At 42.8% G+C, this 10,585-nt stretch overlaps 1 protein-coding gene across 2 annotated transcripts in view; it reads left to right on the top strand.

Moving 5' to 3' along the window:
- The first annotated feature begins 679 nt into the window (after positions 1-679).
- The window catches only part of PPP4R4 (protein phosphatase 4 regulatory subunit 4), a 142,000-nt gene continuing 132,094 nt past the window's right edge, over positions 680-10,585 (top strand). The window contains exons 1-2 of one of the 2 annotated variants that reach the window (XM_060261119.1): positions 680-1,143; positions 2,126-2,199. In XM_060261119.1, coding sequence (XP_060117102.1) covers positions 1,024-1,143; positions 2,126-2,199 — 194 coding nt within the window. In that variant the 5' untranslated portion in view covers positions 680-1,023. The remainder of the gene's footprint in view (positions 1,144-2,125; positions 2,200-10,585) is intronic. The other variant, XM_060261120.1, reaches the window with a different exon arrangement.

The raw sequence follows: 10,585 nt of genomic DNA, 5'->3' as shown, positions 1-10,585 counted from the left end.
CCCTTCCCACGAAGGTACGTGGGGCTTTGCCCCCAGAACCTCTTACTTCCCTGTTCCCCCTACAAGCCCAATTTGCACTTCTTCATTGCCCCCTTCCAAGGAATCAAATCCCCCATTCTCTAAGCTGCGTCAAGACATTGGCTGCAGCCTCCCCCCTACCCCAACACTCGCTACCTTTTGGTTAAATTATTCCTATAAATAATCCTCTACAAGGTGACTCTCCCCACCCCATATGTCTTTCGGAGCCATTTGTCCCCAAGAAAGAAAACTTGCTCCCGGGCGGTCCCGATTGCTGGTTCTGTACAGGAACAGCTTAATAACCAAAGAGGTCTTGAATTTTCTGCGGGCATCCACTTAAGCCTCCCTTGGCCGGCTCGATGATTGGCTCCCTTGGCCGGCTCGAGGATCTGCTTGCCTCCACGAGTAACTACCTCCCGTGAGTTACTCCCTCCCCACTCTCCACCCCCCCACCCACCCCCCAATTCCCTTTCGTCCCCGGCCCAAGCAGAAGAGCCGGGTGGAACAGAAGAAAAGTTGTAGCCGGGGCTCGCTTCCCGCTCCACCTCCGAGCCAAGGGGAGGGAGGGCGTGTGTGTGTTTGCAAGGGAGGAGGGGAAATGTTGCTGTTCGCCTTCTCCCTGGAAACGCTGGAGGGGCTGAGGCCAAAGTGAAGCTTGCGGGGCGAGAAAGTTTCCGAGCCTGGGCTGAGCGGGCCAGGGATGCTCCTGGAGAAGCAGAGGCGGCAGCGACGGCGGCGGGCTGCGCTGGTGCCGCATTGTGTTTGCTGAGGCTCCTCCTGGGCGGTGGGGGCTCAGCAGCGTCCTACGAGGAGGAGGAGGAGGCGGCGACGGTAGAAGCGGCAGCAGCAGCAGCCTCCACTCGCCCACCTCCACCAGTGCATCCCCGAGAGAGTGCTGCTGGTGCGTGCTCTCGCTCTTCCTCTCCTCTCCGGCCTCAGTGCAATGTGAAGCTTGCACAACCCTGGTTTGCTAAGGACTTGAAGCTTTCAGGCTAGTGGTAGTACATGCATCCGATAATCATCTTCTCCTACAAAATGGATTTTAGTCAGAACAATCTGTTTGGTTACATAGAAGATCTGCAGGAACTTACGATTATAGAGAGGCCGGTACGCAGGAGCCTAAAGGTATGTCTGCCTATATGTATCTAGAGGTCTGCATTACCTAAAGGGGAGGTTATGTAAAATTCTTTCAAATCAAATGGCATTTTGGATTAGGATCTGTTGCGTGGGCTCAGCTTGTTTCATTTTGAGTAGATGGGTTTAATAGATATTGATAAGAAGAATTCAGTTTTTCCCCTAAGGCTGCCTGAAACACAGTTTTGCATGCAAGAGAAGCAGTCCAGATGCTGAGTACTTTAACTTGAATAAGGTTTTATGCTTATATAATTTTGGATATTTGGTGTTCTTGTGTGTTGTTCCCTAGAGAAAATCAAATCCTTGGTTAAAGTAAACTGCCTGATTTTTTTAATTTTTTTAAAACGTTACCAGAAATGCCAAGGATTAAAAACCAAAGGCCTCAGAACATTCTGCTCTGGAACAGTTTTCTAGATTTCCCTGAGATGGTGCCAGAGAAAGTGACTTAAAAATTACAGCCTGTCAGTCTGATTGAGGAAGTGGGCAGGGGATACTGCTAAGTAGATTTGCATGGATAAAGTCCTGGGTTCACTGCTGACATTTATAGTTAAAGAAGCACAGCTTGTCAGAGAGAACCTTGCTGCCAGTTGGAAAAGACAGGAAGACTGGACTTGGTGGGTTGCTGGTTCTGTACAAGAACAGCTTAATAGCCAAAGAACTCTTGAATTTTCTGTGGGCATCCACTTACCGGTAATTGCAAACGCTCTGGTCTTTCAAGCTGTAAAGCATAATACCATCATGCAAGGCATGCTTACTTTAGAACAGATTGCACCAACCCCAAGATCAAGGGAGTAAGCCTTAGCAAACCTACTCAGAAGTAAATCACAATGTATACAATGGGGCTTTGTCCTAGAAATAGTTTTTAGGATTACTGCCTATGTTTATAAGGGTAGTGGGTCAAGAACTAGAGTAGAATGATTATAACATGGATTTAAGAAGTTAATAATGTTAATTCGTGTTTCACACTTGACAGACACCAGAAGAAATAGAAAGATTGACAGTTGATGAAGAACTCAATGACATTGAAAGGGCTGTTTATCTGCTCAGGTACTTCTTAAGATGTTATTTTGAATCCCCCCTCCCCAATTATTTTTTAAAATGTAAACATTTCCATCATTGCGCTCCCTTCATTTTTGATATTTGTGTTAGTATAATAGTAGCTTTTTCAAAGTTTGTAGTTCTAAAAGTTTGCCAAATTTACATGGAGCAGTTGGATAGGGATGCTTAGCGCAAGTGCAGATGCTTAGCTACCTATTAGCTTTTTGTTTGTCCCTCCCCTTTGGTCAGCTGCCTTGCCATAGGGATTTCAAGGATTACCAAATTGTAGAAGTATTGCCAAGATTAAGAATTTAATATTCATAGCACAGCTTTGCTTTGGAGAGTTCAGAGGAAGGAACTTTCTAAGAGATCTGGAAGACAGCAGATAACATTCATTGCCTTTATAAGCAGTTTGACACTCTTCTGTGACCTTTGACTTGAAAGGGTGTAACTGTTTAGGATTACACTAACTGACGCTTACCTATATAGGGTATTTTGTCCTTTGCCTTCCTTCCCATCTCCTTGAAACTCTTACTTGCAGATCTTTAACTGACTTGAGCATTAATTGTTGGCAACTTATTCCTTTTGCCTTGCTGTAGATGTCATCTGTGAAGGAGGTGCTGTGCTGAAGGATTTTGATTAAAACACATTTTTGTACAATGCTCAGTAATTGAAGTGCCAGCTGTAAGCTTCCTTTCAGTTTGATCAGCTATTTTTAGAGCTCTCTAGAGCCACGTTTGCCTCGATCTTTAAAATGTAGTTTGTGCTCAGCTAATATTTTCGGTTTGTTACTCTTCAAGTCAGCATTTTAAACAGCCGGTTATACATTTGGTAACATTTGCAGAAGGGCTGTGGCTCAGTGGTAGAGCATCTGCTTGGCATGCAGAAAGACTTGGGTTTAATTCATGCAATCTCTCTCTCTCTCTCAGATTAGACAGGAAGTGATGTGCAAGCCCGCTTCCAATCTGAGTAGATGAGTAGACAGTACTGACCTTAATGGACCAATGGTCTGACTCGGTACAAAGAAGCTTCATATATTCATCAGTCTAGTATAATCGTCCACCTTGCCCTGCCCCTTCCAATTTCTCATCACTCAAATGTTATTTGAAGGAATTTGTAGTTTGAGTTCACCATACTGTTTTTTTCCCCAGTGCTTTGTATAAAGACTATATAATTTATTCAAATATCTGAGTGTTCGTAAAATTTTGGATGTGCTGCCATGTTGCTTGGATATATGAAGTAATTTTTGTATATGGTTTTTCTTGCTGCCACTAAACTCAGTCCAGTCTATGAATGTAAAAAAAAAACCCTTTAGTAAATAATTGCAACAGATCAAAGGAAGCCATTTTCTGTAATGTGCTCTTCTCTGTGTTGGGGACTCCAGGGCTTCATCCAGGCACTTTATGAACTGAAGGTAGGAACTAGCCTAGTAAAATACCATGAACAATGCTGGCTCATGTCTGTAGCTTTCAGCATGCACAGAAAGGAATAAGGGTGTGAAAAATCATCTTTTGTGACTGGCAGCCAGTAGGAGACCTCTGGATTGGATGGGCCTGGAGTAAGTTAGAAGCTTGGCCTTCTGCCTTTGTATAGTCATCAGCGCCACATCTTCTGAATGCTGCACTTCAGCTGCTAACCTTGGGGACCTTGAGCCACAGTACTTTCCAAATATAGATTTGGTTAGAGATCCCTATGGATACGGGGTCCTGACACCACATTACCTGACATTTTTCATAGCGGTAAATGCCTTCTTTCCTTTCCTGGTTTGGGAATCACATGTTCAGCAGTGTCATTACCGAGCTTTGTCTTGCTCTGTGCCATTTTCAAAGTGGGAACCATTAGTACAGAGACACAGTTGCTAGGGGCCGTTTCTGACCCCACAGAATCCAATTTCTGTGTGTCTCGATTGTGTGGGCATAGACTGAAATAATGTCTGCTGACCAATCAGTGCAGAAGAAGCAGCTCTGGAGGCAGCCATTAGTGACTCAGTAGAACTCCTTTACTGTTGAAGTAGTCTGTGGGTGCAAGACAAAGGTTCCTCCCCCCTCCTTTTCTTCCAAGGAATAGAAACAGGTGACAGTCTGCCTGTGAGAGAAGATTAATGTCATTGCAGTGGATGCATGCATGTGTTTGTGAGTGTGTCTGTAGGCTGCAATAGTTATTTCAAACATTAGGAGACTGATTTGGTGAGTTAGTAACTGCTTATATAGCAAAAGAGCTGCTAAGATTTATCTGTGTAGCTGTTAAACATTTGCTTTCCTGTTGCTTTTATTCTTCTTTACTTTTAAATTTCCTTCTGCCCCACCACACAGCTTGTTCAGCCAGTGGGCTGCATGGAGTGCCGATGTGGTGGAGTGGTTAAAATGTGGAACTAGGATCTGGGAAATCCAGGTTTGAGTCTCCACTTGTGCTATAGAAGCTTGCTTGGGTGACCTTGGGCCAGTCACACACTCACAGCCTAACTTACCTCACAAGTTTGTTGTGAAGATAAAATGGAGGAGAGGAGAAAGTCACTTTGAGTCTCCATTGGGGTGAAAGGCAGGATATAAACAAAGTAAATAATTTTGGCAAGGCATTTTGGCCTTCAATGGGAGGGGGAAGATGGAGAATTTGTATTTCCATGGACCAAAGTGCTTCTGTCTGTAGAGATTTTAGGTGAGATCTAAATAGATGACAGTGTCCATGTGTAATCCCGCATATTGGTGGTATTTCCATTAAACTGTTCCTTTCACAAGATTCATTTTTTCTTGGGAATTATACATTAGATGCATATATTTTTCCTTTTGAGACCAATAATGAAATGATTGTAGCATTTGGGGCCCAAATAATAGTCCCAGTGTAGCAGCACTATGCCTTGTTTTTGAAATATGATTTGGATCCAGTGAAGGATTCTTTCAAATAGAAGCTGGGTGGGGGGGGGCAGGTTTCACCACTTTCCTGTATTCAGTGCAGAACTGCAATTTCCCCCTCAAGCTCTTCCCCTTTTCCTCAGGACTGGCATTTTTGGGAACATTTGGGGCTGCAGTGAGGAAGAGGAGGCGGAGAAGTCAGTCTCTGGTGATGGAATGCCTGTCCATCAGTGGAAATTACCACTGGATCCAAGCCATCTACTCCTCAGTGCATTGCCTTTTTTCTCTCCAGTGGCACTGACCTTGTCTTCCATGTTGATAGTTTATCCTATAAGTGCTCTGTGTAATGCACCTTTAATAGGCTGACCACATTCTCCAGATTAACTTTTTCAGGAACCTCCTGAGCACATTCTGTCCTATTGAAATACATATTCAACATATTAACCTATACACAGAAGAAAAATACCAAACCCTTGTGTATTTTTTGATCAAGCACTTTGTGATAGGGGAGCCCATGCCTGAAGACCAGTAAAATCCATTGGCATGTTGGTGTTATTCTAAATAATAATGATGTTAAGAGTTGTAGTAACTCCTTCTGCAGAGTATCATTCTTATCTATGAACTATGCTGTCATTCTTCAGTTACTTATGTTTCTCCTAAAGACTACATTTTTGTCTGTTCTTGAAATTCAGTTTTTGTTCCCATTTGCTAATAACCAGTTAGACATCTTTTGGCTTGTTTCTGGCAGATTATCACTATTGGCTTGACAGAGCGATGTACTATATATAAATCAGAGCACAGTGTGAAAATAGGCACTACCAGGTAGGCTCGGAAGATAGGGCATAGAGAGGATTCTGTAGCAAATATTTGCTACAGAATCCTCTCCATACTATGTCAGATGCCCATTTGATAGTGCCCATTTTCTCACTATGGGCTGATTTATACTGTACTTCTGCACATAGGCCATACATATGGTAGATGCATTAGTGGGCCTGCACACATGCTATATGTGTGTGGTAGGGGCAGGAGTTCCCACACGTGTTTATTGTTTATAATGAACTGAGCCTTATCTATGTATTATTGAACACAAGTAGATCCTGTCGTCATGATTCCTCTGTCCCCCGCCCCTGTTTTTGATGGAAGGAAAATGTGAGCGAGGCTAACTTGCATACAAACGTATGCACTATCAGGAACATACAAATCTAAGGCTTGCCTCCTTGCTCAGTTGTACATAGAATTAAACTGCATGGTGTTAATTGGCTCACAGGTAACAGATTGCTTCTGTGTACTAAATTGGTGTCAAATGGTAGAGCTCACCTGAATTTATTTGGCAAGAAAAAGCCTGACTTGTTTGGAAACTAGACCTCGCAACATTGCTTGCGTATATTCCATTTGAAATATTTTACCTTTACCTGTGCATCCCTCTGTGCGCACTGAAGTCAGTGGGTTTAGCAGGGTGCCAGTCTCCTTATGAATATATTGCTAAGTGTGCTAGATATGACTGGCAGTGAAATGAATGTAATTTCTTTGTAGAAAAACCTATATCTTGAAGGTAACATAGAAGTGATGGGTTTTCTTTGCCATAGTGTGACACCAATGATTCTCTTGTGCATATTGCATTGCTCTTCCACAATACCATATTTTGTAATAAATAGATAGGAACAGAACTGGTTCAAACAACAATCTCTTCAGTCCAATATTATAATTGTGTCAATGGCCACATGTTAACATTTCAACAGCCTGAGGAACATTCTGTTCTCATTAAACTTCCTGTCCTTCATGAACTCATCCATCATTTTACAAGAACTTTGGTATACCAACCTCGTGTGACTATAAATACTGCCAGTGCTGCATATCACAGGACATAGTGAGTACAGACTTTGTCAAAAACTGCCATAGGAAGAGATGTCACTTTTCCAAGGCAAGTGGCTCAGTTCAAGACTGGCTTGTACTCAGGCCTGGGTGAAAGCATGCTATGTAGCCTAGTATTTCAAGTTTAGAAATACAAAATACTCTGCTAAATGATGTTTCACTGATGAAACAAACGTACTGTAATTGAGAAATGCTTTAAATATGAAATATGATATTATTCATGTAAACCCACAGTATATTTCAACAATTAAATGCTAAATACACCCAGTTCAGATGTTGTGCCATGTAAGGTTTATTTGGTATTTATTTCTGTTTATTTTTATTTGATTACATTTCTTTCCCTTCTACCTTTTTCAGGATCCCTAGAGTATTTTACATCATCTTAATTTCTGTATGATTTCTGTGGAGAGCCAGTTTGGTGTAGTGGTTAAGTGCGTGGACTCTTATCTGGGAGAACTGGGTTTGATTCCCCACTCCTCCACTTGCACCTGCTGGCATGGCCTTGGGTCAGCCATAGCTCTGGCAGAGGTTGTCCTTGAAAGGGCAGCTGCTGTGAGAGTCCTCTCCAGCCCCACCCACCTCACAGGGTGTCTGTTGTGGGGGAGGAAGGTAAAGGAGATTGTGAGCCGCTCTGAGACTCTTCGGCGTGGAGGGCGGGATATAAATCCAATATCTTCTTCTTCTGTATGTCCCTATGTGCCAGCTATGGTCATTAGGCAGCCATCTTTTGACTGTCCCACCACTAAGGATGGCCCATGTAGCACTGACCAGAGCCCAGGCCTTTTCCATTTTGGCTCCAGCTCCTTGAAGAGATGAGCCCCTCCCCCCTTCTTGGAGATCCCCTGGAGGCGCTGCAAGTCCTGCCTGTCAGGGCTTTTGAGGGGGGTTGAATGGTATTTATTTTATTTATTTATTATTTTCAATTTATAGCCTGCCCTTTCGCAAACGTGCTCTGGGCAGGCAACAACCATCAATAATACAAGATTAAAATTAAATACATATAATAAAACAATATACAATCTAAAAGCAATATAACAATCTAAAAGCAAACTCCAGTCTTGCAGTTGGTAATATCAGTTGCCTCCACTCCTTCCATACATCCCCCAGCTGTGTAAGATAAATGGGTCATTAGAGTTATATCATCAGGTTCCCTGCAGCAGGGAGGCCCCAGAATAACAAAATGTCCACTGCCTCAGCTGATGTCTGGTGGAACAGCTCTGTCTTACAGGCCCTTTGGAACTTCAACAGTCCCTGCAGGGCCCTAATCTCCGATGGGAGCTTGTTCCACCAGGTAGGCATCTTTTAAGGGCAGGAAAGATTTGGGATTTGCTATTTTTTTTTTTGTTTTAACTGAAAATGCTCTAAACTATTATTGTAAGCCATTCTGAACCAAGAGGAAAGGTGGGATGTAAATGTTTCAATAAATGGACAAATAAATGACAGACGTAACCAGAAACTTCAAAATGATCACTATTCGCAAGCCAAGTAGCCTGCAATTTAACTATCATAGGCCCTCTTTTAAAAGGGACTGCTTAGCATGTGTGAAAACATAGATAGAGAAGGAGTCAGGAGGACCTTCCTTGGTAAGGCATTATAGAATCAAGGCATTCCTATTGAGAAAGTCTTTCCTCTCATGGCCACCCATTGTACTTCCAATGATGGGGGGGTACCGAGACGTTCAAATATGACCCAATTGTCTAGTTGGTGCATATGGGAGAAGGCTGTTATAGTGGGAGAACAAGGACAGCTGGCCAGACACTTTTTAAGGCAGGAGGACAATAGGGGCAGGTGAAGACCCTCCTGGGAAATGAGTAGGGGATACGGATTGCAAGGGTCCAGCCATGTACAAAGCGCCTGTGGCTAGGTTGGTGGGGGGACCTCTTGGAATGTGGAAGCAAACCTTTGGCCAGGAAGGAGAGCTGGTAAGGACAACAAGGTTGAAGAACCTACAGACCAATCAACTACACGTGCCCAGGAAGCACCTTAAATGGTCTGTTTGGTGGGAAGTGGCCCAGAAGTAGAAAGAGAGGGTGGGAGCTTGTGAGCCGGCTTGAGTTCTACAAGGGAAAAAGGTGGCTAATAAATGTCTTAAATAAATAAATAAACTTTCTTGGGAGCATCAGCTGGGGAGTTAGGTAACTTCCTGTGGATGTAGGAATATTATTTGTATCCATTGGCAGTGAGCAAAACCATAGTGATTCCCTCATGGTTTCGAGTCTTCTTCAGTTTCTGAAGCACCCAAAGCTAGTACCATGTAGCCAAAGCCACTGCCTAGTCTCCTGTGATCTGCCACTCTAAATCATCAGACACCAGTCCTGATCATAGTGGTACTGAAGATGCTCTATTTCCATACCCTTTAAAGTTTGGATACATGTAGCTGAAATTGTACTTGGGGGTCTTCTGTTCACTTGCATAGAATAAAAATGGTTTCCAAGTAACCAAGCAGCAAAGCAATATAAACCCTCCCTTCTTTAGGCTACAAATGACTATCATAGAGGTGTTAGTAGGTAGTCAGGCTAGTGACTTTGCAGACTGATTTGGAATAAAGGGTGTCTAAGTATATGGAATTTGTAGGGAATGTGATAGTTTATTGGCTCTGTCCTTTCAAAACAACGCTGAACTCCAAGAGACTAATTTCTCAGTTGTAGTGTTTGATATAATGGGCTCTGCCCTCTGGAAACTTAAATTACTGGAAATGTGCAGCAGATGGGCATGGCAAGTTTGCAATTTTTTAATTTCCGAGCTGTTTCTGGAGGAGCAGGATATAAATGTGCAGAAACAAACAAGACAGTCATCAGAAAGCTGAGATCCTGTTTGCATTAGTGGTTACAGCATTTGATCCCTCCTTTCCCATGAAGCTCACTGGGTGACCTGTCCATCTCATAGGGGTGCTGAGGTGAAAAAAATAATGGTGAGGGCCATGTATTCTGCCCAGAACTTCTTAAAAGAAGAATGGAATGAAATCTAATACATAAATATTGTGCTCAGCTGACATCAGTATGGTCAGAAGCATAACAACAATCACATTTACACAGCTCTTGTTGAGTATTTAAAATACTTCTCATACATTATTTCTGTGTCCTTCCAGCCCAGTCAGGTCAGCTTTAATACCCCTATTTTGGAGCTGTGGGACTGTGTGAGGGGAGGTGGTTTGAAGTAGAGAGAACATTGGCTTTCCTAAGGCCACTTCGTCATACTTCTTGGCTGAGGCGAGATTTAAAGTGGGTTAGCTTCTGTACCACACAAACTCAGCAGTCCACAGGTTTTCATATTCTGTCATGAAATAGTCTTTGGCTGTCACTTCTTTATCCTTACTGAAGTTATAAAGATCAGGAAACTTTTTTTTTTTTTAGTTTAGGCCTTCTCATACGGGAAAGCACATGGGCCTGGAAGATTTTTCTGATGTTCTTTGACCTTCATTTCTAACACTTTTGCCTTATTCTAAGCTGAATTTTCCCCATGTATACTGAACAGCCACTTGAGCCTCTCAGACAATCTAATTGGAATATCTGCCTTAATAAGACTTAGATTTGGCTTTCAGGAGAGCCTCAAGAGATTTTGTTTTGATGATCTCAATACTTTTTTTTCTGTTTTGCAACTTACTCCCCCCACCATCAACCAAGGTCTCTTAAAAAATAACATTAAATTTCTAAAGAAGTCTCTTGGGAAATTGT

This window comes from Heteronotia binoei, chromosome 21 (assembly GCF_032191835.1).
Source record: "Heteronotia binoei isolate CCM8104 ecotype False Entrance Well chromosome 21, APGP_CSIRO_Hbin_v1, whole genome shotgun sequence".
Classification (NCBI taxonomy): domain Eukaryota; kingdom Metazoa; phylum Chordata; class Lepidosauria; order Squamata; family Gekkonidae; genus Heteronotia; species Heteronotia binoei.
The sequence above is the reverse complement of the archived record's forward strand: the minus strand, read 5'-3'. Positions and strand labels throughout refer to the sequence as shown.